Source organism: Amblyomma mixtum, chromosome 9 (genome assembly GCF_055824585.1).
Source record: "Amblyomma mixtum isolate Tamu chromosome 9, ASM5582458v1, whole genome shotgun sequence".
NCBI lineage: Eukaryota > Metazoa > Arthropoda > Arachnida > Ixodida > Ixodidae > Amblyomma > Amblyomma mixtum.
The window spans coordinates 48,375,584-48,402,119 of NC_143020.1; the positions used below are offsets into that span (position 1 = coordinate 48,375,584).

A 26,536-nucleotide genomic window follows, 5' to 3' on the forward strand; every position below is an offset into this window, starting at 1 on the left:
TCGTACCTTGTTCAGCTGACTTGCCTCTGTACTGTTTTATTGCGCATGTTAACCTCTTTCTACATAGCGTGTCGTATAGGACACAGTATATTTTTCATATCGTACGTTATCGTGAACAACCATAAAGGAGATTGTGCTTATTTAGTATAACGTGCACTGAGCCATGCAGGCAGTTACTCATCCTTGGGGAAGATTTCTGTAGTTTTTTTTTAATATACTTAGAGGCAGTGCTTTAAGTTTGCTTCGAAAATTCAGTAGGTGAAGAAAATATTTCTTCATCCCAACTAGCTCGCTGTCGTTCCGTAGCAGCATCTGCAGCAGGCACGATGATCCGGCAGACAGCACTGTGAGAAGGGTATGTACAGCTTACCCATAGCAGGGGGCAAGACCAAAAATCTTACCGTCAGGAGATTTTCATCACTATGGAGATGCACTACAAGCCATACCATGTGGCTCAGAAGCAAACCCCCCCGGCTCAAGGCTTTTTACGAAGGGTGTACATATGCGTATCACTTATGATACAGCTTGCAGTTTTGGGTAATTTTGTTACTCTATGGCGTTTCATAATTTTGCAGTGATTCTACATACCTTTTTGAGTTCGATCAGAAGATTATGCGCCCTTCCAAATTAGTTACTCCTCCTAATTAAAGTTGTAATAGGACTCCAGCGCATTTAATGGTGGAATTTACTCGGCCAGTGGCCAGTATATATCGATGAACGACATGTATAGGTTCCATTCTGAGGTGACCGAGCATCTTCAGTTTTTTTTTGCTTATGATGATATGCGACTCTTTGCAGACAACTGTGTATTGTACAGGCCAATCAGTAATTAGAATGACTGCAACCATTTACACAAAGACTTGAAGAGGGTTTCCGCACAGTATGCATAGGACATGCAAATTAATTATAAACAAAACAGAGCATGTGTTTCACTAGAAAAAGACATGAATATAAATATAATACTAACGGAACGAACTTACAATCTGTGCCTGAGCACAAATACCTCGGCGATAACATCACAGCCAATCTCTAATAGAATTGGCATAATGACTTCACTGCAGCTAAAGCATGCAGAGTTTTAGTGTTCCTCCACAGAAACTGGAAACAGTTTCTTTCTGAAACAAAAATATTATTATAAAAGACTTCTGTGCAGTCTGTACTGAATATAGATACACAGTGTGGGATTCCTGGATAATAACTTATACCTATAAATTATAGCGTGCAGAACAAGGCAGCACGCCTCGTTATAAGAAATACTCGAAGTACTTCAGAATAACAGCTGCAAAAGACAATCTCGGTTCGGATGCGCTTGAAAAATGGAGAAAAATATTTCGTTTGCAATTATGACACAATGTATTTCATTCTAAAACAGGTATAAAACCTGGTTTGCACAGGACAAGTTTCGATTACATTCCGTCATGTCTGGGCCACATAAGGAGGGTCAAAGAAACACATGTAGAACAGATTTTTTTCAAAATGGCATTTTTTCTCAAAACTATTAGGGAATGGAACCGACATGATTGCACTTTTGCAACTGTCGCATCAAATGTTCCATTTGTTACTAGGCTGAATTCATTTGTCTTAACATGTTTTTGCCTTGTATTATTTCTACCCCTCCCTCCCCACTGTAATGCTATACTAGCATTATAATTAAATTAAATTAGCATTATAATTAACAGTTATAATTAAATAAAGACTTCCTTACAGCTTCAACACTTATGAGTGTAAGTTGAACAATCACACTGATCACTGACAATCACTGGCAAGAGAGAAAAGTGATCACAGGGTTTTTTTGTTTCTGGCCATGGAGGAAAAAAAACTGAGGAGGGAGCGGCCGGCGACAACCTTGAAGCCTAGTCTTAACAAGTAAAGATATAGTAAAAAAAAGAGAGTGTGTCCCCCCGTGATCACACAACGTGAGAGCGTGCGGTAAAATCTAGCCCCCCTGCACGCGCGCATGCGCAGATTAGCGCGGCAGACTGACTGTAGATCAACCTCCTTGCTGTAGACGCCCGCGCCGCGGGTCGCACATGCGCGCGCACTAAAACATACCAGAATCAAAACATAAAGGACAGACTCGGAGAGCGAGAAACTGAGGGAGAAAACGGCTTCGTAAACACTCGGCTTGCGAACGCTGGCCGCGTGACGTCACGCTCCCTCCTCGGTTTTTTTTCCTCCATGTTTCTGGCATCGTGTACAACATGCTAGTGAAATAACATACAAACTAGTAGGACACAGAGTTAGGTTGATGTTTATTAAATTACAAAAGTGAAGACAACACACGAGGTATGACAAGATATAGATGTGCTACACACAAGTACAGTGCATATGCGGCATCTTTATCGCGATTTTGCGGCCTACTCGAAAAGGAACATGTAGAATCTGGCAAAGAGAGACGATTTAAATAAAGAAAGGGTTTCATGGAGAGAACATGAAATGTGCCACCAATGTTTGAGAATACGAAAGTAAAAGAGACAAAGCACACCTTCTATAGCAGAATACAACTTAAAAAAACAGCAGTTGCTAACACTGGGCCAAGGTCCGCAGCATCCTGTATTACTCCGCTATCCAAACGGAACTGTAAACGAAATCAGCTTTTTAATGTTTGACTATATCAAACAATTTACGTTTCCAAATTTGAGAGCTTATAATTTTTTTTCTTCTGCTAAGCTTCTTGTTTACGTAACAAGAAACGTTTAAGCAGCGGTCTACTTTTTCGTCGTGGAGGAACTCTGTGCGCAGAGGCTTAATGTGGGCGAGGCATCTTTATCGTGATTTTGCGGTCTACTCCAAAAGGGACATGTAGAATCTGGCAAAGAGAGACTATTTAAGTAAAGAAAGGGTTTTATGGAGAGAACAGGTCAGCGATCCTCAAGGAGGATTCATTTTTGACATTCCCGTAACCCAGTGCTTATTATTTAAGAAAACAAGGAAGTTTAGCACAGTTTTCCGACGCTGGCACAAGGGATTCGCCGTAAAGATATTTCCTTGGCGCGGGCGGCTTGCGGGTGGCGCGGTGATGCATTCGGCTGTGAAGGCAGTACTGCGACCGACAGCGCCATCAGACGGTACTGTCGACACTGCGCCAACTGCGCTGCTAGATATTTGCAGATGTCGCTTCACTCTGGATCACCACGTCACTTCGTCCGTTGCACCGCAGCCTAAAACGGTGGCAAGCCTTGCGACAACGGCGAACCACAATTCGAAATAACCGCAATTCTTAACTGCGTTTAAACTGCCCGTGTGACTGCAGGTCAACCAACAGGCGGCTGCCGCTGTAACAGTGCGAGACATCAAAACAAAACTGGCGGCTGACAGTGCCAGATGGTCATCTACACGTCCCATCTGTGAAGTACGGTCATCGTCGGCTATACTTGGCACAACAAATTGCAGCGGCAAGTTTGGGGTGCGATCATTACGCGGGGAATAAAAAAAAATTTAATTTTGACAACAAAATTCAGGGGTGCGATCATTACGCAAGTGCGATCATTATGCGAGCAAATATGGTATTTGCCCCATTTATGATGCCCTTTAGCTAGGTAAGGTTTAAGTGCCTTCTCTTCGTATCCATTTGACCCTTTACATTTCCAGAGAATGATCCAGCTTTCAAAGGAAGTGGGCGGTGTGACATGGGACAGAGACAGCACATGGTGAAGTGAAAGTAGGATTGCTCTCAGAGTCAAACCCTAGAAGCTCCAAGCAGTCCAAGTACTGCAGCATGAAATCAGCATGGGTAGAGTGATACTTATGATGATGAAAGAGACTGTTGTGAAGGTTCTATGCCCTTATCAAATACGATATCACTGAGCACATGTGCGCTTCCTAGTTGCAAGCACTACCTGTGAGGATACATGAGACAATGTGCAGTCAGGGACAAGATAGCGTGGGTACGACGTGAACATCTACTGAGAGTGCCAAATTATCATTTCTGCCTACTATGTGCCACCCTTTTTACTTAGCAGTTATGTACAAAGTAGCGCCAGTGACCAGTGATAAAATGTTAGAACAGATACCAGGCTACAGCCTGTACAAATTGCTAGAGCAGCATCCCAACACTGATAACCAGATGTGGCATACCACCCTTCGCCCATTCTGATTTATTTCACGGCAGCAGCGGTAAAAGAGCAACAAAAAGATTACAAGCATGGATGTATTTCCATTAACAAGTAGGGGGGAGGTTTCTCAGATTTTGTCTTCCTGGGTAGACCATGCCTCCCGCCTTTCGAGTAATGACATCCACCCACCACCATCATTCCCACTGCATGAGCCCTTTGAACACTCAGGAGTCAAAAGTATTGAAAAACAAACATAAACAAACACTAACAAAGTAAAAGCTATACGCTATGTCATAACTGAAGAACAAAAACATGCATTAACATGTGCTCAGTGTGATGTGATGATATGTGCGCCCCTAGAGTTCCCCAGATGCCGGTCCTTTCACGACAAGACAAACAAAACGAAATTTGCACCCAACCAATTTTGCTTGACAGCGTGCGCCGTCAAGTATTTGTACAGAGACCAAATCATGTCCTAACCAACCACCAGTGGCACCTAACTAATCCTTCACATACATTTTCAACAAACTACTGGTACTGGCCTGGATAGAAACCGTCGTTGGGGTCTTCAGGGTGGCCTGTGTAATAATCGTCGTTGGGACCTCCGGCCTCATGTCCTCTCGCTTCATCTTCGCCTCCATAGTAACCTTCGTTGGGGTCCCCTTCTGTTTCGTTTTCCCGGTATCCCGTCCTTGGCCTCTTCAGCAGTGGCTGGTGGCATTCGTCGTCGCTCCCCCGTTTCCCAACCGCCTGGAACTCGTTTTCGCGGTGCGCCTCGGTCTCCAGGTGTTTCCGCTTGCTATCCAGGTTCTTGAAGAGGACGATGCCACAGTACTCGCAGGACAGGTCCCTGTCTTCCTCGCTTGACTGCTCGCCGGATTGGCGGAGGACCTCCTGGCTTTTCAGTGCCCGCTGATGCCTTTTGCCCTGCAAGAAAATCACAAGTGCAAAGAAATCTGCTATTAATAAAATGGCGAGGAAGAGCAAACCTTGTCATTAATAACAGCTTAATAACAGCTAAATAACAGCTAAATAACATCTTAATTACAGCTTAAGATATGTTGCAGGACGACTAGGGATTAATTTCCATCAACCGAGGTCAGGCAATACCCACGGGCCTTTAAGGTAACACAAATGAAATGAAATTAAAGGTATGGTATGGTTACGGGCTAGACTTTTCGTTTTACACCGAAAAAAAAAAACGATAAAAAGTATGCCGAATTCACTTTTCGAAATTCAGTTTTAACCGAAAAAGGTCAGTATTTTTGACTTGCCAAGCGTAGCTAGATGGCTGCTGAATGTGAGTTGAACTATCTTAAATTTGATTAACTAAGTAGGGAAGCCAGGAGCATGATGCGACAATGGTGTTGTAGGATAAGCAGTGCAGTTGTGCAATTCGAGGTATTGCTCCGCTAGCTTACAGGCCTCTGCAGACTGAGAAGCATCACCTCCTTGCTGTCTTCTAGCTAAGTATCGTTTCTTCACTATCGTCACTTGCTTACAGCAGTTAGTCGTTTAATTACGGTAATCATATGCAATCACACGAAACTGCAAATCGACGTCAAGAAAAAGTATGCTTTCGCTACCACGACGATTGTGTGGTAGTTCCATCGCTGCCATCAACACGCAGACCATCTGATGCCCCGCCCTCGCGCTCTGCTCAGCTTGACAACCCAGCTATCTTAGTTCTCAGAAGTAAACTTATACCCCTGTCAAGCGCGCAAGTTAACTGCACTTACGGAAAGTGCACTTCGGCATCCCGAGTGAGACTTTGGGCTACGCGGTGCTAAACGGGAAAGCAAAATGTACTCGTAGTAAAAAAATAATTGCGACAGAAAATGAGCGGAATTTCTGAAGAGGTCGATGGGAAAGAAAAAGTACTCATAATAATGAATTGCTTAACATGATAGCACGAATAAAACGAGGTTCAACAGTTTTTAACCATAAAAAAAAATAGAAATAGAAGAAAAGCCAAGACTATCCAGAATTTTGGCAACAAACAAGATGGCGGCGGGCAGCAATGTTGCATCTGATCTCGTTCCTTTGTTTTGTTGCTTTGCTTGTAGATGTAACGAACGATTTTCTTCTAAAAACAGTGTTATAGCATGTAAAATAAACTTTATGCACTCTACATATTGTGTCTTTGAAGTCGCTGGTGGCGAGGCTACGCACTCAGCCCTCAAAGTGTGGTCCGTGAACGCACTCCTCGCGGAGTGCACTCTTACGCGAGTGACACTCCACTTGCGTCGTTTAGATGTGGCAAAGTATACTTACAGCGAGTGACACTTTCCGTGAGTGCACTTAACTTGCCCGCTTGACAGGGGTATTACACTTCCGTTTCATCTTCATTTAGCTTGTTACTCTTTTAATGCGCAAAAATTTTTCCTACACGCACAGCTCCAGGTATACTACCATTTTCACATTAATTACTGCTGAGTATTGTTCAGGAGGACAAAAATACCGAGACTGACTTTACATGACTTTGGACTGCACAAAATTGCTACATTTAGTCACCGAAAAAAGTGAATATTTCAGTCATCGAAAACAATAATCGCCGAAAAATACGAAAAATAATTTCCTGAAATAGAAACCGCAAAAGTCCGCCATATTTTCAAAAAATAAAATCCGAAAAGCCCAACCCCTAGGTATGGCATAAAGTATGCCAAATTCATTTTTATTCAATTTGGTTTCAACCGAAAAAGTTCAACAACTTGGATTGCAGTATGCCACAGCTGGCTGGCTACCGAATACGAGAAAGTGGAAGCCAGCATTGCGGTGAGGTAGTGGGATCATTGGTTTGAGCAGCGCAGTTGGGCGTGTTAACCTTCTCAGGCGCCATTTTTTGTTTTCACTGAAATCAACTATTTTTTCACCTATATAGTAGATTCAGACCTCAAGAAAGGGAATTTGTTAGTTTTCGAACATGAAAGACCAGCAGGTAAGTTTTTACAACGATGTGGAGAATTCCATACAAACTGTCAGATTTGTTAGAAACAATAACATCGAAATGTTCTCTTGTGTCAGGTAAACACCCCAGGGATCATGGAATCGCTTTGTGTTTCGAAGATGCTCATTATGCTCGAAACTGAGCAAAAACCATCGATGTTTTCACTCGCGGCAAAATCTGTCTGCAGAAAAACGGGCGGACAAAGTGCTACCTAGCTCACTCTTATGCGAAATACTATTTACTGCATTCGCTACATGGCACAGGAAAGCAACTTATTTGCAACAACAAGGGTGCTCAATTTGACTGAAATAATGAAATCGCTGTTAAGTGCTCCAGTTGCTCAGAAAAAGCTGTAAGTTTGCCACTCACACAATTGTGTACAAAGTGCCTGAAAGGGTTAAGACAATTCTCCACAAACCCAACCTCACACCGGTGCCAAGAGCGAGAGATATAAAAACCGAGAGACTCAACCTCATCACCATGCATCGTCTACTAGCACGCCCACTTGGAGCTCATACTTTGTTGACTCTTTCCACACCATGGAAAAATGGGAATTTTTTCAGGTTCTTATCATTTTTGACTGAAAAAACTGTTAGCCACATTAACATGTAGCTCATTCAAATGAAGCTAAATGAATGTACTATTCGATAGTGCGCACTTGAAGTAAAAATATCAGGTAGTAATGCAAAATATTATTTGTGTGATACAAACTGAGGCGAAAATTACGGTAAATATTTATGACATAGACTTATTGCGTGAAAAGAAACAAATATTCCAGAAATTTTGAAACATACAAAATGTTGCGATTCTTGAATGAAAAAGTTCGAGAATCGACAGACAAAAAAGAAACGGGCCAGGATGTTACACGACGTTATATGACGTTGTCCAAAAACATACGCTCAGCCGAGTACAAGCTTATGGAAGGGTCGCTGATGCACTGGCCAGCCTTTTTATGAATATGAAAGGCCTCCAAAAAAACTTTTTCATTCATATCCTTTCCATATCTTTTCCTTTTGTCATTTTCATGTTCACAGTTACCTACCTTATCTTGTTACCCGCGCTTTCTTCAGAGACATAAGGTGAGCTTAGACAAGTGTGAGCCATGTAAAACTCTTAAAGTAGCCTGGAGCCGCCCGAATGTGCACATGTGTGTGAACGACTATAAATGTGTTTCTTGCATTCATCAATAAATCAGTTGTTAGTAGCACTCTGTGTGTGTCGTTTCCTTTCTCTGCGTTCATCTTTTGCGCTGAACCAAGTTTCAACAATCACTCATACACTCATCAACACCGACCATGAATCTTATCATCTTTCTTATGCCGTTGCCTAGCACAGGCAATGCGATGTCAAGTTATATTTTGCTCTTGTTCATTCTCACCTGGTGTATTGCAACCTAGTTTGGGGTACATGCAACAAAACTGATTCATACAAATTGCTTTCTCTCCAGAAAAGAGCTCTATGTTTATTAAAGGGCAGCTGCATCACTTTTTTGAGAATTTTGCGATATTCAAGGATTAAAATCTATGTAGGCTGTAGGTAAAGCATGCCAAGTGTTTTTGCACTAGCATTTAAAATAGTGACGTAATCGACGATTTAAAATTGCGCTTCTCCTCAGTGCACCTGAGGAGTGCAGGAAAACTCAGCGTGACGTCAAAGAAGGTATTATTTCAAATTACCGCGGTCGTCAGCCACACCCTGCCCTGACGCGTTAGACGCTGCCAAACAACTCTCGGCAGGGTTCGCCTTCGGTGGCGTTGGTTTTTTTCCTTGAAAGCAGCCGTTTGTGCGTTAGAAATGTACCGATACCTTCGATGACGTCATCATGCGCCCCCCACTTGGCGTTGTGCGCTGCGGAGAAGCTTGAAGGGCGCCCGGATTTTAATCGGCAATTACTTCACTATTTCAAGCGATAGCCCAAAAATACTTCGCATGCTTTACCTCCAAGATACACACATTCGGCCCTCTTAAGCTCATTGATTTCCAAAACCTATGCAGTTTCCCTTTAAGTTCAAGTTCATCTGTTGAAGCAAATCTTTTCGAAACATTTCATGTTCGCAATTTCTTTCATTCATACAATTTTAGTTTGGCTCTTCACATTTTTTATAAAGTCAAGCATGACTTTAGCTCTTTTTCTAATACTTATAATTCAAGAAACGTTGCGTATGGTCTACGTTCAGTTGCCCTATCTACTGCAAGACCCAGAACAAATTATGGTAAACAAACAACCGATTATCAAATTATAACATTGTGTAATGCCTACCAGTCTCTTATTCAGATTGCTTTAGAAAGTTATAGTGTGTCTGTACTCAAGAAAAAACTGACGATTCTTTTCCCCCCCGGTTAAATTTAGCTAATTCTGTATACTTAGTTTTTTTTTTGAGTGTGTATTTGTGTTCTGCCTTTTTTTTAAATGTGCATATTATGAAATGTTTTGTTTATTGTTAATTGACATTTATTATTGTCTGTCATTAACTATTTTCTATTGTGATCATGTTTGCTCATTGTTTTTTATCTTTTGTCCATTCGGCCCCCGTTTCCATGATGTGTTGATCGGGGTGTAGGCCTTATCAGGAGGCATGCTTGGTCTACCTCCTTTAGCCTCACCTCGAGGGCATATTGTGTATAATATGGCCAAATAAACATACTACTACTACTACTACTACTACTAGTTAAAAAGAAATGAAATAAATATCTACGACTGGGAGTTGAACCCGGCGTGGCGCAAACAGATCAGCTTTGCAGGCCACAGGACAGCGGCGGTGTAGACTAGACAGACGAGCAAGAAGCAATGTGTGGGGAAGGCCATACGACATGGCACAACGCACAGAACACGCTGAATCATACATGAATGGGGACAAGAAACTAAAAACCTTGTTTTTGCGGGCTCGTATGCATGTGAGAAAACGAAACAAGTGACGGAAAGCATGCGTGCAACAAGCTGATGCCATGACGTGTCGACTATGCCCGCCTTTCATCTGTCAGTCAGAACGACGAACCCACAGTACTGCTCTGCCTAACTCATGGATCACGTTTTGCAGTTCACGTCGTGAGTGACTTAGCAAGGCAATGTCTTCAGAGAATCGCAGATTACTTAGGTATTCTCCTTGACTCTTATCCCCAACTGTTCCCAATTCAGGACTCTGAACACTTTCTGTACCCTCCGCGGTGTCTCAGTGGTTAAGGCGCTCGTCTACCGAGCCGGAGTACCCGGGTTCGAACCCAACCGCAGCAGCCGCGTTTCGGTGGAGGCGAAACGCAAGAGGCGCCCGTGTGCTGTGCGATGTCAGGGCACGTTAAAGAACCCCAGGTGGTCGAAATTATTCCGGAGACGGCACCTCTTCCTCTCTTTCTTCTTTCACTCCCACCTTCCCCCCTTCCCTTACAGTGCAGTCCAGGTGTCCACCAAGATATGTGAGACAGACACTGCCCCATTTCCTTTCCTCAAAAATCAATTTACCAATTTACCACTTCCTGTAAAGAGGCAGTGAATAGCACTGGCGAAATCGTGTCTCCCTGTGTGATACCCTTCCTCATTGGAATTTTATTGCTGACTATGGTAGCTGTACACCTGCTACAGATACCTTCCAGTATTTTTGCATAAGGCTCTTCCACACCCTGATTCCGCAATGCCTGCATGACTGTCGAGGTTCCCACATAATCAAATGCTTTCTTATAATTTATAAAGGCTACATATAGGGGTTGGTTATACGCTCCGCATTTCTCTATCACCTGACTGACAGTGTGAATATGGCCTACTGTCGAGTGATGGTTTAATTCCAGAATAGGCATTAATGCGGTAAATAAGAGCTGCAACTCCACTATTTTTCTTTGCAACGGAATTAAGCAGTAAAAAATTGAAATAGTTAAGAAACAATTACTCCCCATGAAAATTTTAGACCAGAACTACTCACCACAAAATATTGTTACCACACCACTCCTAAAATGCATTTTCCTGCATGTTGCGGATCTATCTCACTGTGCCACCCACTAGTCGTTTTTTTTTGTTGTACGCGTTCTTAGACTTTCTATGTTTGTTTTCATTTTTTTTTTAAACACATTATGTTGCCCGCGCTTCCTTATAAAAGGGTATCATAGTTACCCAGTCCTCTGTCTTTTTGTTATGCCCTAGGGCAGGGGTTCCCAATGTTTTGAGCCTCACAAAACCCAAATTAATTCCTCAAAAGGCGCTCGAAGTCTTCGGTGTCTTGGCCTTCATTCCATCCTGCCCGACATACATGCAAAAAAGGGCCTGCAGAAACATAAGCTCTCAAAAGATGCCCAAATTTTAATTGATAATGAATGGCTGCATTGAGAAACAGTAAGTTATAGAGAGATTACATACAATTAGTACCAAAATAAAGTGACTAAAAGAAAGATGGCAGCTGAAGTTAGCATGGGTTTAGGTACTCAGGGAAACCAAAACAGCATTTGTAGGAACCCAAGGGTGCTACGGTACCCACTCTGAAAGTCCCTGCCTAAGGGCATGCAGGTATTAAGGGGGGACGACGGTCTTAAAACTGACCTTTTTATCTGTGGCTAGAATCTGATGAAATTTTGCACACAGATGCGTTTTTCTCTCATGATTCCAAATATGTAGTCATAATTGATCTGGTGATCCTAGGTCAAAAGTTATCTTAAATTATAGAGTGTAATTAGGTAATTTCTTACACAGCTTTAATGAACTTTCTCACTGCATTTTGTTGCTTTTAATTACATGAATTGATAGCCAGCAAATTCCCACACCCGATGACATTCTTACTTTTTTTGTTTAGGCCACATATAAATAGCAATTTACAATTAGCTTAACGAGTTGCAGTGTAAAATACTGCAACCTTTTACTCTCGACATAGTACATCAGGATGACATGCCTTTAGAGAAAAACGAAGAATGTCATCGGGTATGGGAACTCTCTGGCTATCAATTCATGTAAATAAAAGCAACAAAATATAATGAGAAAGTTCATTAAAGTGCGTAAGAAATTACCTAATTACATTCTAGACTTTGTAAGATCTAAGACCACCAGCTAAACTAGGATTACATATTTGGAATCAGATGAGAAAAACGCATCTGTGTGCAAAATTTCATGAGATTCTAGCCATAAATAAAGAGGTCAGTTTTAAGACCCTCGTCCCCCCTTAAGATGTAAATAAATGTCTGACAACAGGAATACCAAGAATTTCTCGAGACAAAGAGCACACACCCTTGACCAAAAGTGGCAGGGATTTAACGCAGCTAAACCGAGTAGATGTGCAAAAGCATGTGTTTAGCCTGGTCAGCTCATGGTTTTGCTTTGCTGGGTCGTCGGCAAGACTGGTGATGATATCAGAGCCAGGTAAAGCTCAGATCAAGGTTAAGCTGATGTGAACTGTTCGCGCCACGGATGGAAGTTTATGATGACAACAATGTGCAATGCACAGTGCAAGAGTGTGTTGCAGTTTAAAACGTGGTTCACACAGAGTCAGTGCACTGATCAGACCTCGTGAAGCGGTGCTTCCGCACAAAAACTAAAGGGGACAACACTAAAGCTCCATCTGAAGGGTATGATGCGGTATGTTGAAGTTGAAGTTTTGTTTTACCACAAAGCAAAAATTGATACATGAGATGTGGTAGGGAAGGTGGGAAAAAAGCTACACATTAGTAGCTTGACTAGCCCCACCTCCCAATAACTGACAGCGGACGCTTTGACAATGGTGAGTAGCACAGATTCACGCAACAAATATCATGACTGCGAAGGTAGTTTGCAAACAATAGACATCAAATTCAAACAACTCTATTACATAACGAATTGGAATGAACAGTGAAGTATTAGCAAGCATTATACAAAAAGTGAATACAAGTCAAGTTTAGAAAGTGCGCGCAATTTCTCTGTTGTGAGGTGGCATTTATTTAAAATCTGGGGAATTCTAGACTGAACCATCTGAAATCCACAATTCGTGCGAGATCTTGGAACATGCCACAGTTCTGTGTGCCTCATTAAGCGTAAAGATGTGTTACTTTTCAAATTTCCCAATGTTGTGAGAGTATATGTGCCTTTACGTATTTCAGATTTAAGTGTTGACAGTAGCTTAAAGTCATACAGGTTCTGTAATTTCACACTTTTGAGTTTAACCCGCCGCGGTGACTCAGTGGTTATTGTGCTCGGCTGCTGACCCGAAAGACGCGGGTTCGATCCCAGCCACGGCGGCCGAATTTCTATGGAGGCCAAATTCCAGAGGCCCGTGTGCTCTGCGATGTCAGTGCATGTTAAAGAACCCCACGTGGTCGAAATTTCCGGAGCCCTCCACTACGGCGTCCCTCATAGCCTGAGTTGCTTCGGGACGTTAAACCCCAATAAACCAATAAACCAAACAATTTTGAGTTTAGTGAATAATGGAGATGTGTGGGCTTCATAAGGCTGCTTTGAAATCACTTTGTGGAGCTTTTCTTTTAATTATTATTAAGTTATACGTTGCATTCATGGTGCCATGTTAATAGGTGAATGCCCATAGTATATGCGGAGATAGGTCATTTTTGACTTTACATTCATAGATCACGGGGAGTTCTCATACCACTGCTGGCACTGCGGTGGAATGGTTAAGCAATGCATCACTGCCCGGGCAGGTGGCTGTTTCAAACCCAGCCAGCGGTGGGGCTTGTGATGCCCAGGTCACTCTTCCTGAGCAACCTGATCATTAGCTTAAAGGCGCAGTGAAGAGGAATCTGAACTTGTCTTTCTGCCGCGGGAACTCCATCTACACGTTCCCAGCATTCTTAGAAACTTCGACTTATTGCCCTGTGTGGCCGATTTCCCTAATTAAATCGAATGAACGTCCGGCTCCCGCCTTTATTTTTTTTTAATTCTCCCCGTACAGTGGGCGGAGTCGACCAACACGTGGAGTGCCTTTCAGCCAGTCCCGTGGCGTCTTGCCACTCTGCCATCGGCGGAGTAATACGTAGTATAATCCGTAGAAGCAAATAGTCCGCGCGTATTTTTATTTCTGCGGGCTTATTTTGTGGCTATATTATCTGCAAATGAAACTAATTATTCACGGAAACCTAAAAAACAAAATAAAGCAAAAGCAAAGCCTCCACGGAGCTGGCTGAAAGGCACTCCACGCGTTGGTGGACTCCACCCACCGTACGGGGGAGAATTAAAAAAATAAAGGCGGGAGCCGGACGTTAATTTGATTTAATTAAGGAAATCAGCCACACAGGGCCATAAGTCGAAGTTTCTAAGAATGCTAGGAACGTGTAGATTGAGTTCCCGCAGCAAAAAGACGAGTCCAGATTCCTCTTCAGTGCACCTTTAACTGATCATTAACTGACTGACTGATCATTAACTTAACTGCCACCTGCCATGGTGGGCAGGTTGTGATGACGTCAGAAGGTCACGTGACATAGGTGGCCCACCTGCCACCTAGGTTGCTTCCCTGGCTATTTTTCGTGGACTGTTCGCTCACAGCCAAGGACGCCGACTTTTCTTCGAGAGGGAACCCTTAACGATATTCTGTTAAAATTGCTAGCACCTTGGCATGCCGAAACGGGACACTAGTCTCGAATCCTGCTGCTGCCAGAATAGTGTCCGAGAACAGTGAATCACATGCTGGCTTCACATGCTTAACTGTGTCAGTTCACAAAACAAAAAAGCAGTCACTGAACATAGTCAAAATTAAAGAAAGAGGCTTTGAAACTAATTGTACGACTTTCTGGTTCACAGGGAAGGGGTAGGTCCTGTTGTGTGTTGATATGCAAAGAATCTAAACGCAATGATAGAGTGTGAACGCATGGCAAAGCGCATTCATTCCGATTCTCAAAGTTTCCGCCATGGTCGGGATGAATCGGGAATCTAGCAAAAGACGTATCATCAGGTTTTCCCCTTTGGACAAGGTAGAAAGAAGCATTGCTCTATTCGATCTGGTGGTCAGTTTCATGTGGCTGGCCCAAAAGCACATTAATAGTGTGCCTGTTATTTCGGACACCACAATGGTACTCCTTTATGCGTGTCCAGAATTTTATGGTCTCACTGATGTAAACATGATTAAAGCCCAGGAATGGCACCTTGTAAACAATTATCGCACAGTTTAAACAAGATATTTTACATTCATTAGACGGATCCCAAATTTGTTTTAAGGCACATGGGCAAGGTGCCACTAATATCTTGAAAATACTCACGAAAGCACTTCACTCATGCCACACATGCATGAGATGCCTACCCAGCTGCAAAAAGTCCTATGATTCATGGTCGCCGGATGTGCAACTTGCTTCTGTACCTTCTATGCGAAGTGGCTCTGGTAACCATAGACCAAAAGTTCCACGCACCCTCTCCCAAATTCATCTCGCAAATTTTCTTGCTACACCTGTCAGCTACAGCTGCCTAACTACAGCTCTCCAGACTACTAAACAGCATCCTAAGCTCTTCTAACTGGTTTCAAAAATCACCGTTTCATCTGCACCACTCCAAACACCAAACAATGCGTCAGAACTTCGCAGTCTGCTACTGTATGCATCCCTTCTCTGATAATGCGATAGTGTTAAAGGCCTCGTTATGCAGAAAATACCGCGTCCACATTATGAGCGATAAATAGGGTGGCATAGGGACCCCCGAAGAAGCAACCTAGCTGGGCTACGTAGGTCACATGACCTTGCTGCGACATCAAAACCTGAGCACCAGATTGTGAGCAGACTAATCACCCTGGCAGGTGGCACTTAGATTTGGTTGATCGCGAGAGGTTGCTCGTGTGGAGCAACTTAGGTCGCACAAGCCCCCTAGGTGGCAGCACCAGCCATCGGAGGGCAGGCAGTGGTGTATCCCTTAACAGCTGCACCATTGCGCAAGGAATGGTGTGAGGACTCCCAGGGACATACTATTAATGTAGGGAATGACCAATTCCGCATATATGGGCATTAACTCATTAAGGTATGACGCCACTTTTTTCAAAATTTTTTTAAATTTTGAGCATTAAATTTTTATTTCACATTTACCTTATAAAGCACCATTTTATATGATATTCAAAAGCACAAAAGAGTGAAAAAAGCCATGCTGGCATTTATTATTCACAAAAAATTGCCCAAACATGGCTGTTATGCAAACATTCATAACTGGTGAATGAAGAGCAGGAATTGCAAACTTTTTGGCACAGCGTTAGCCAACTAACCATACTGTGCAACCAACTAGGATCTTTGCCATCCGATAATTAAGAAAAAAGTTATAGCAAAAATGCTAAAGAAAACAAAAAATGTGTCATTTTTGCCTACCTTCCTCCACATAAAACATGATTATATCAAAACTCACGATTCGATTTCATTTACGCCAGTTCATTGCACAGGCTAGTAACAAAGGAACGAGCGTGCAAAGTTTCATTGAAAAATATTTATGCATTTGGAAGTTATCACTGTTTGCGCAACACGAAATTGCGAAAAATAAAGTTTTGAGAAAAACAAGATTAAAGTTTTTCAATCCTTGTAGAAACAAGATCATCATGCCCTAGGAAGTTAAAATCCTCCAGATTCATAGCTAGGGCCCTCCTTAGCTGACACGAGCTCTCTTTTGGCATTTGTTGCTGCCCGTCTTTTCTTGCGGAGATGTTTTGCCTCGCCCGTTGATTGACGCTGGGCCTTCGTCACACGGTAATGGTCACTGGTGCAACCCCCCAAATTTCCGAGCAATCTGTCTCAACTGGAACGAAAAGCCCTACGCGGTCTCAGGGACGACACCGACATCGTCATACTCCCGGCAGACAAGGGCAACTCTACAGTGGTGATGGACCGACGCGACTACGAGGAGAAGGCGTCAGCCCTTTTGAGCAGTGGGGCGTATGAGAAGGTTCGCAAGGATCCGACTTCAAACACTCAGGCAACACTCAACAAAACCCTGGCAGAGATGTTCAAGCGGCATCCTGATTTCAAATGGCTTTACCTCCGCCTCATCTCCAGAAACGGCTCAGCTCCAGGTTTTTACGGGCTACCTAAAATTCACAAACCTGGCGTCCCCCTTCGGCCAATTGTAGACTTTACCCTGTCTCCTCTGCGACGTCTCTCTGACTACCTGCACAAGGTACTGGCGCCGCTCGCCGGCAGAACACCCACGCATGTACAGAATTCGCGGCATTTCGTCCAACTTGTCTCGAACCTTACCGTGGAGGAAGACGAAAGCCTAGTCTCGTTTGACGTGGTGTCGCTATTTACCTGCGTACCGGTTCCCCTTGCTGTGTCCGTTGCTCGCCGCGCACTCGAAAACGACCAAACGCTGCACGAGAGAACTCCACTCAACGTCGATGAGGTATGTCGCCTTCTCGACCTCTGTCTGCGCAGTACCTTTTTCACCTACAACGGAGAATTTTTCAAGCAAACAACCGGAACTGCTATGGGGGCATCAATTTCAGTCACAGTGGCTAACCTAACCATGGAAGACGTCGAAAGCCGGGCCCTCTCCTCCTTTAATCCCAAGCCAAAGTTATTCCTCCGTTATGTAGACGACTGCTTTTGTGTGGTGAAAACCTCAGAGATAGAAAACCTCCAGAGTCATCTAAATTCAGTTGAACCGGCCATACAATTTACTGTTGAACATGAACAGCAGGGCAGCCTGCCTTTTCTGGATGTCCTACTTACAAGGCACGACAAAGGCCTGCAGTCCTCGGTGCACAGGAAGCCAACCCACACAGGACGGTACCTACATTTCGATTCGAACCATCCCATCCCGCACAAAGCATCTGTCGTGACGTCATTACTGAAGAGAGCCGACTCCATATGTTCCTCAAGTGAAGATAAAAGGAAGGAGAAGAACCGAGTCATTTCTGACCTCCAAAAGAACGGCTACCCAAGCTCATTCATCCGGCGCATTATCAGGAAACAAGAAAGGCAAAACAAAATCCGGTCTATTATTTCCTCAGACGCATGCCAGAAGCGGAAACGTGTTTGCATCCCCTACGTGAGAGGCGTGAGCGAGACGCTCGGTCGCATTCTCGGAAAAGAAGGGGTGCTGACAACGCACAAACCGACCAGCACTATCGGTCGCCTTCTCCCCCGCCCAAAAAACCGGCAGCCCAGAGAAAAGGCCCAGGGCGTCGTGTACAAAATTCCGTGTTCCGTCTGCCCGGCGTCGTACATAGAGGAAACGAAGAACTTCGCGGAAAGGATGAACCAACACAAAGCGGACGTCCGTCACATGAATCGTCAACGCAGCGCCGTGGCCGAACACTGTGAAGGGTGTGACCACCCAATTGACTTCGACAGCACCATTGTATTGGAAACGGAAGCTAACCCACGCAGGAGGCTTCTACTCGAGTCGTGGCACATACAGCAAACACGAGAGAATGTTAATCGTTCCCTGGGGACTCTCCCCTCATCCTACGTCCATGGGCTGCGGCCATTGACCCGCAGGTCCTCCACACAGGGGCTTAAAAAGCCAAGCTGCGCTCGCCCGTAGTCACACCGTGAAGAAGGGGCCGAGCCGGTCCCGAAACGTCGTGTTTTTCCTGTATTTTACTTGGTTGGCGTCACTTACCTTCTCCTAACATTAAATTTCCCAACCAGACAGACTTCTGTCGAATGTTTTCTTTTGAGTCTATACGCCAAGACTTCGGCATCGAGACCATGCAGCTAGTGAAGCGATACGTCAACATCACCAAGAGTATTGCTGTCTTCCGGACACATCTAAACTTCAACAAGACCTGCAAGGAAAAGGATGTGATACCCGTGAGCCTTCGCCTAAAGCGCCCTGTAACCACCGCAGAAGGCCTACGGCTGGTGTCCAAAACGGAGCAACAGTTATTAAGTGCGCGGATACACGAGTGCCATTCCGTTCTCCGCAAAAAGGAGCTGGACCGGTTCTTCGCGCGCCGCCAACTAGAACACAGGATGCCTGAGCTCTTCCCGCGGGTGGACGCCTTTGCCACGGAAGCGGCCTCCACTGCAGCCAACAAACATCGTGAGTGTCAAAACAAGAAGTTGTTTGCCCTACAGCAGCGGCAGAAGAAACAGCCTGACCCCCATAACTCTGGCTTTGTAAAGAACCTCTCCTCCCGTCGCTTAACACCGCCCGAATCCTCTGTTCTCGCAAAAGGACATGGATTCAACATATCATCTGGTCCCGCCCTCCCAAAACTAGTCGCGGCTGTTGAAGATGCGATCCAGCACCTGGAGCCGCACGTCAGGGAAGAGGTCCGCCTGAAAGCGATTGGTGTCATCGCCAAGGTACCCCCCAAATTTCCGAGCAATCTGTCTCAACTGGAACGAAAAGCCCTACGCGGTCTCAGGGACGACACCGACATCGTCATACTCCCGGCAGACAAGGGCAACTCTACAGTGGTGATGGACCGACGCGACTACGAGGAGAAGGCGTCAGCCCTTTTGAGCAGTGGGGCGTATGAGAAGGTTCGCAAGGATCCGACTTCAAACACTCAGGCAACACTCAACAAAACCCTGGCAGAGATGTTCAAGCGGCATCCTGATTTCAAATGGCTTTACCTCCGCCTCATCTCCAGAAACGGCTCAGCTCCAGGTTTTTACGGGCTACCTAAAATTCACAAACCTGGCGTCCCCCTTCGGCCAATTGTAGACTTTACCCTGTCTCCTCTGCGACGTCTCTCTGACTACCTGCACAAGGTACTGGCGCCGCTCGCCGGCAGAACACCCACGCATGTACAGAATTCGCGGCATTTCGTCCAACTTGTCTCGAACCTTACCGTGGAGGAAGACGAAAGCCTAGTCTCGTTTGACGTGGTGTCGCTATTTACCTGCGTACCGGTTCCCCTTGCTGTGTCCGTTGCTCGCCGCGCACTCGAAAACGACCAAACGCTGCACGAGAGAACTCCACTCAACGTCGATGAGGTATGTCGCCTTCTCGACCTCTGTCTGCGCAGTACCTTTTTCACCTACAACGGAGAATTTTTCAAGCAAACAACCGGAACTGCTATGGGGGCATCAATTTCAGTCACAGTGGCTAACCTAACCATGGAAGACGTCGAAAGCCGGGCCCTCTCCTCCTTTAATCCCAAGCCAAAGTTATTCCTCCGTTATGTAGACGACTGCTTTTGTGTGGTGAAAACCTCAGAGATAGAAAACCTCCAGAGTCATCTAAATTCAGTTGAACCGGCCATACAATTTACTGTTGAACATGAACAGCAGGGCAGCCTGCCTTTTCTGGATGTCCTACTTACAAGGCACGACAAAGGCCTGCAGTCCTCGGTGCACAGGAAGCCAACCCACACAGGACGGTACCTACATTTCGATTCGAACCATCCCATCCCGCACAAAGCATCTGTCGTGACGTCATTACTGAAGAGAGCCGACTCCATATGTTCCTCAAGTGAAGATAAAAGGAAGGAGAAGAACCGAGTCATTTCTGACCTCCAAAAGAACGGCTACCCAAGCTCATTCATCCGGCGCATTATCAGGAAACAAGAAAGGCAAAACAAAATCCGGTCTATTATTTCCTCAGACGCATGCCAGAAGCGGAAACGTGTTTGCATCCCCTACGTGAGAGGCGTGAGCGAGACGCTCGGTCGCATTCTCGGAAAAGAAGGGGTGCTGACAACGCACAAACCGACCAGCACTATCGGTCGCCTTCTCCCCCGCCCAAAAAACCGGCAGCCCAGAGAAAAGGCCCAGGGCGTCGTGTACAAAATTCCGTGTTCCGTCTGCCCGGCGTCGTACATAGGGGAAACGAAGAACTTCGCGGAAAGGATGAACCAACACAAAGCGGACGTCCGTCACATGAATCGTCAACGCAGCGCCGTGGCCGAACACTGTGAAGGGTGTGACCACCCAATTGACTTCGACAGCACCATTGTATTGGAAACGGAAGCTAACCCACGCAGGAGGCTTCTACTCGAGTCGTGGCACATACAGCAAACACGAGAGAATGTTAATCGTTCCCTGGGGACTCTCCCCTCATCCTACGTCCATGGGCTGCGGCCATTGACCCGCAGGTCCTCCACACAGGGGCTTAAAAAGCCAAGCTGCGCTCGCCCGTAGTCACACCGTGAAGAAGGGGCCGAGCCGGTCCCGAAACGTCGTGTTTTTCCTGTATTTTACTTGGTTGGCGTCACTTACCTTCTCCTAACATTAAATTTCCCAACCAGACAGACTTCTGTCGAATGTTTTCTTTTGAGTCACTGGTGCAACATGCTACGAGAGTGTGGTGGCCAGATTCGATGCCTGCTTCCCTGAAAATATCTGCTGTACTTCTGCTGCCATCATTGAAGGACGAATCCGGTAGCATTCAAAGCGATAGCGTGAAGTGCGCGCAAAGTAAACAACTGAGACGCTTGTAGCGTCTTGCATCCCTCTTGTGGAAATTTAAAGCAATGTTTTAAAAAAAGGAAGCCTTACAAATTGCCTTTGAATAATCTTTTACATATCAGACTAAAACAAAACAGGAAAATTTTCAATATACGCCGCTGATTATCGCTGAGTTATCATTTTCTGTTACCAAAACATATCAGTTTCGGTTTCAGAACTGTACACCACCTGTTCGAAAGTTGGCTATAACTTTTGAACAAATAAAGATACGAACATTATTCATGCTGCAAAACATTTTCGAATGTTTTGGGATTCCCGAAATATAAAAAAGAAAAAGTGTCATTTTTGCAAAAAAACGATTTTTCAAAGGTGGCGTCATACCTTAATACCCCTGTCACACGGGCACTTTCAATCCTCATTGAGTCAATGCTCATTGAACTCAATGCAGATCGACGGTTGTCAAAAGGCCACTTTCAAGCGCAATCGAGCTCGATCCTGCTTGACTCGATGCCGGCCCCTCAAGAGTGCTCGAGGTTCCAAGCACAATCGAAAGCACTCTCGCTCTCACGAAGCTATAAAAATAAACGCTAGTTAACAAAACAAAACTACAACTGTTGTTGTTGTAATTGATTAAAATGCAAGACAGAACAGTTTCAGGCACTATGCCTGCTTATATGCAAACATATTTACAAATAATCTCGACACCATGCTCCAAGCATAGCCGTCAGTGTAAACAACAAAGATGGTGTCATCCTGCTCGTCGACGCGCAAAGACAGGCGCTCTCATCGACTGCTGGCTAGACCACCAAGATAATTTGCGGCGCCAGAAGAGAAATGCCGTAGTCTACGCAGAAATCGCGGAGGCGTTTCGAACCCTCGGGTTCCATCGCACAACAGCAGATACAGAGATGCGTCGCACGTCTGGCTACGGATTTGGCTACCGCTGCCCCCGACTGCACAGTGTAGCTGGACATGACCTTGTTATGGCTGTTGGAGGAACATTTGGCGCCACCTAACACACATGAGGGAAACTTCTCAAGGAGCATTGGAAATGCCCGTGTAGCACCGTATGTTTCAAGCGTGCTCGAAAATCTCGATGCAGATCGAGTTCAATGAGCATTGAAAGTGCCCGTGTGACAGGGGTATTACACTACCCCGCCGTACCCTTAAGGTGGAGCGTAAGTGTCCCCTCCAATTATTTTTCTCCTGCATTCCCCTCCATGTTTTTGTTAATTAAGCCAAGCAATGGTCACTTGTCGCTACTGTTAACCTTAGCACTTTCGGGCGCTTTGTACACAATTGTGTACACAACAAACTCGCAGCTTTTTCTTAGGGACTGGTGCACTTAGCAGTGATTTCATGGTTTCAATCGAACTGAGCACCCTTCTTGTCGCAAATAAGTCGGTTTTTTGTACCATGTAGCAAATGCAGTAAACAATATTTCACATAAGAGTGAGCTAGGTAGCACTTTGTCTGCCGTTTTTGTGCAGACAGCTTTTGCCGCGAGTGAAAACATCGACGGTTTTTGCTCAATTTCGAGCGTAATGTGAATCTTCGAAACACAAAGCAATTCCATGATCCCTAAGGTGTTTACCTGACACACGAGAACATTTCTATGCTATTATTTCTAACAAATCTGGTACTTTGTAGGGAATTCTCCGCATCGCTGTAAAAACTTACCTGCTGGTCTTTCACGTTCGAAAACTAACAAATTCCCTTTCTTGAGGCCTGAATATACTACTTAGGTGAAAAAATAATTGATTTCAGTCAAAACAAAAAATGGTGCCTGAAAGGGTTAAAGAACTTTCCTTCCACACAAGCTATGCATTGTAATTGCAAGGCCAAGAACAAATTTCTGATTAGCATTACCAGCATCTGCTCTCGAGCACTGCTATGCTGCTGGGCTGATGTAATGCAATGTCCATACACTACCCTTTCCAAATGAGACTCCCACACACACCTTGTTGTGAGCGATCAGAGCAGTCTCGCAGTTCATGGCCATGTTGCAGAGTTTGCAGACAAACGGCAGCGGATGCTTGAGCCCACTGGGTGGATGTTTCGCTTCCTTGCCGTTCGAAGCTGGAGCGGTCGCCTCACCACCAGAGGGCGCCACCGCATCGGTCTGATTCAGGGCCGCCATCTTTTTCCTGTGCCTGGCACTTTGCATGTGGTCCATGTACGGCACAGGGCCAGTGAACTGCATGCAGCATTCCTTACAGGAAAGCCGTTTCGAAGACATCTGCACACAAGACGGGAAAGCGTAGGCGTTTCGTAAACTCAGGAGTGCTCCAAGTCAGATCTTCACTTTTGCAGCATGCGTGTATTTGGAACTTCAGACATTTTTATACACTAGCAGAAAACAACTACACAGCTTGATTAGTGCACTTAGGTGACAGTAACTTTTGGCATTTTGCTTATTAAGTTTAATTCTTTGTTCATTGATAAAACCACCCCGCCACGGTAGCTCAGAGCTTATGGTGCTCGGCTGCTGACCCAAACGGCGCAAGTTTGATCCCAGCGGTGGCAGCCGAATTTCTATGGAGGCGAAATTCTAGAGGCCCGTGTGCTGTGCGATGTCAGTGCACGTTAAAGAACCCCAGGTGGTCGAAATTTCCGGAGCCCTCCACTACGGCATCTCTCATGGCCTGAGTCGCTTTGGGACGTTAAAGCCCATAATCCAATCCATTAATAAAATCCAATGCATGTTCTCCAAGCCTAGCACTAATTTGCTGTTTCTGATTTCTGTTTCACGTGCATAGTTTAGACCACAAATAGTGCCTTTTTGGTGCTAACCTACCACCCCCCCCCATCCCCCCCCCCCCCGCCTCCCTGCAAAATGTTCTGCAGACGCCCCTGGTGTATGTATGCGTACATTATCATACTACTAAAACGAAGCACCAAGTGAATGCATAACACAAGGAGAGAATTTGATGGTATGTGTTTTGACTTGCAAATCAAAACAGTTTCTTTCTTATGCTCAAAGAATGGAACGATCTTTTTAATGAAATTGCACCTATTACTGACAAACAACTTTTGAAATGTTTGGCTAGCATTGTATAAACGCTGACAGTTTTCTTCTGTACTAATGAATTTATCCTCTTAACGAACATTGTATATATAGGATTAATCATTTATGGACCAATTTTTTTTTAACATTGCTTGCTGCTCATTTTTCGCCCACTCCCCTCTGCAATACGACCCTGAGGGTAAAAAAAATAAATTAATCATTTCTATTCCATATGAAAGTATATTGAAAGACATGCTTAAAAGGAGTGATGCAAGTTTAAAGTTCAGGTTCTGTGCTATTTCATAAACTACCAATTATCAGCAGCAGATGTAAAATGAGCGTAAGTTTTCAAGCATGCTTTTTCAGCTCTGCTGAAATAAAAAAAAAAAACAGCAGTGCGGATAGTTCACACCATATCTGAACACAATTGGTCACCAAATGGCTACCTGCTTATACCTTAAATACTCATCCAAATAATGAGCTGTGCAAGAAATTGATTCAAGGTCTACAGCGGCAGCTTATCTCGGTCGCACTTAATCCTAACACCTTATTTCTCTTAGTTTCCCTAAACCAAAATGTTAGAAGAATTTTAGGTGGCCTGAAGATGCCTCTGGTGGCATCAAGTTATGGTGCTTGTCTTTCTCCTCAAGACCGCACTACAATGACCATGGTCTTCCACACTTAACATCAGGGCCTTTTTCAGGCAGTTTTCTTTGTGCAGTGTGCAGAATGGTGACACTGCAGCATAGGCGTAGACATGTAATGACAAGCATGTAGTGTTCATGACGTTTTGACCGTCTGAGTGTCTCAGTTAGCATGCAAAGTCAGAATGGGTGCTTTCAAGCATGAAACTATCGATCAGTTGGAATTAGGCTGCACGAAGGACGTGCTGCTCTCATCATGGCAACATGCTGCAGTTTAAGGGGGGGCGCTGGTCTTGAAAAATTTTTTTATTAATTTAGATATAGTCATGAAATTTTCAGGCCACATGTATTTTTGTGTGCTGATTTTAGATATGTCATTGAATTTTGTGTAAAACAATTCCTTGAGCACTTGTGCAATTTTTATGCAAGTCTTTTGGAGAGAGCATACAAGAAAATTTGCAGCAGGAAACTTGCTGAAATGCATGCCATTGGGCTCTCTTGACACCAAGGAATGCAATAAGGGTAAAATTATCATCCTGGCTATCGTAGAACTTGAGTTACAGGGTACTGAAGCTGCCACTTCACAAACAGGAATACACACTTTTCTTCTCATTTCTGAAGCGACAACTTCAAAACCCTGTAACTCAAGTTCTATGATAGCCAGGATGATAATTTTACCCTTATTGCATTCCTTGGTGTCAAGAGAACCCAATGACATGCATTTCAGCGAGTTTCCCGCAGCAAATTTTCTGCAAAACTTTTCCCAAAATACTTGCATAAAAATTGCACAAGTGCTCAAGGAATTGTTTTACACAAAATTCAATGACATATCCAGAATCAGCGCACAAAACTACATGTGGCCTGGAAATTTCATACCTGTGACTTCATTAACAAACATTTTTTTTCAAAGACCAGGGTCCCCCCTTAAAGCAACCAGCTTGTGCACTTTTAATATCTTTTTCCGCTGGCCTTATGTTTACCACATATGTGGAAGATGCCAGATTACATTTTTATTTGTTTATTTATTGTCAGTAAATTTGAAAATTGTGGGGTTTTTAACGTCCCGAAGCGACACATGGGTTATGAGAGATACGATAGGGGTCGGCACCAGATAAATTTAGCTAGTAAGCATGCAGGCCGCAAGGGCTCATTGCAATGCTCATTTGAAACTGCACAGAAAATTAGCATCAGAGTACATCAATATAATTCGCACAGAGTTACCAATGTTGATCTCCAGATTCACCGCGGTGGCTCAGCGGCTATGGTGCTCGGCTGCTGACCCAAAAGACGCGGGTTCGATCCCGGCCGCGGCGGCTAGAATTTCTTTGGAGGAGAAATTCTAGAGGCCCGTGTACTGTGCGATGTCAGTGCACGTTAAAGAACCCCAGGTGGTCGAAATTTCCGGAGCCCTCCACTACAGCGTCCCTCATAGCCTTAGTCGCTTTGGGACGTTAAACCCCATAAACCATAAACCAAACCACAGCATTAACAGCCGGAGTGAACCAGACTTTGGAAGGTCCATAATTTGCGAAGCACCCCACAAACCAAAACAGAGAACAGGTACACATAAACAAATACACAGACATGCAAAGCCAGCGCAATAAACTAAGTGACAACTGAAAGCAGTGCAGGTCCTTATCATATGTGCCTCCTATGCTATTAA

At 44.5% G+C, this 26,536-nt stretch overlaps 1 protein-coding gene across 1 annotated transcript in view; it reads right to left on the reverse strand.

Moving 5' to 3' along the window:
* Positions 1 to 2,233: 2,233 nt before the first annotated feature.
* LOC149328928 (uncharacterized) overlaps positions 2,234 to 26,536 on the reverse strand; it is a 29,721-nt gene continuing 5,418 nt past the window's right edge. The window contains exons 2-3 of the mRNA XM_089559936.1: positions 23,183 to 23,461; positions 2,234 to 4,982 (exon numbers count right to left, since the gene is read on the reverse strand). Coding sequence (XP_089416062.1) covers positions 4,584 to 4,982; positions 23,183 to 23,461 — 678 coding nt within the window. The 3' untranslated portion in view covers positions 2,234 to 4,583. The remainder of the gene's footprint in view (positions 4,983 to 23,182; positions 23,462 to 26,536) is intronic.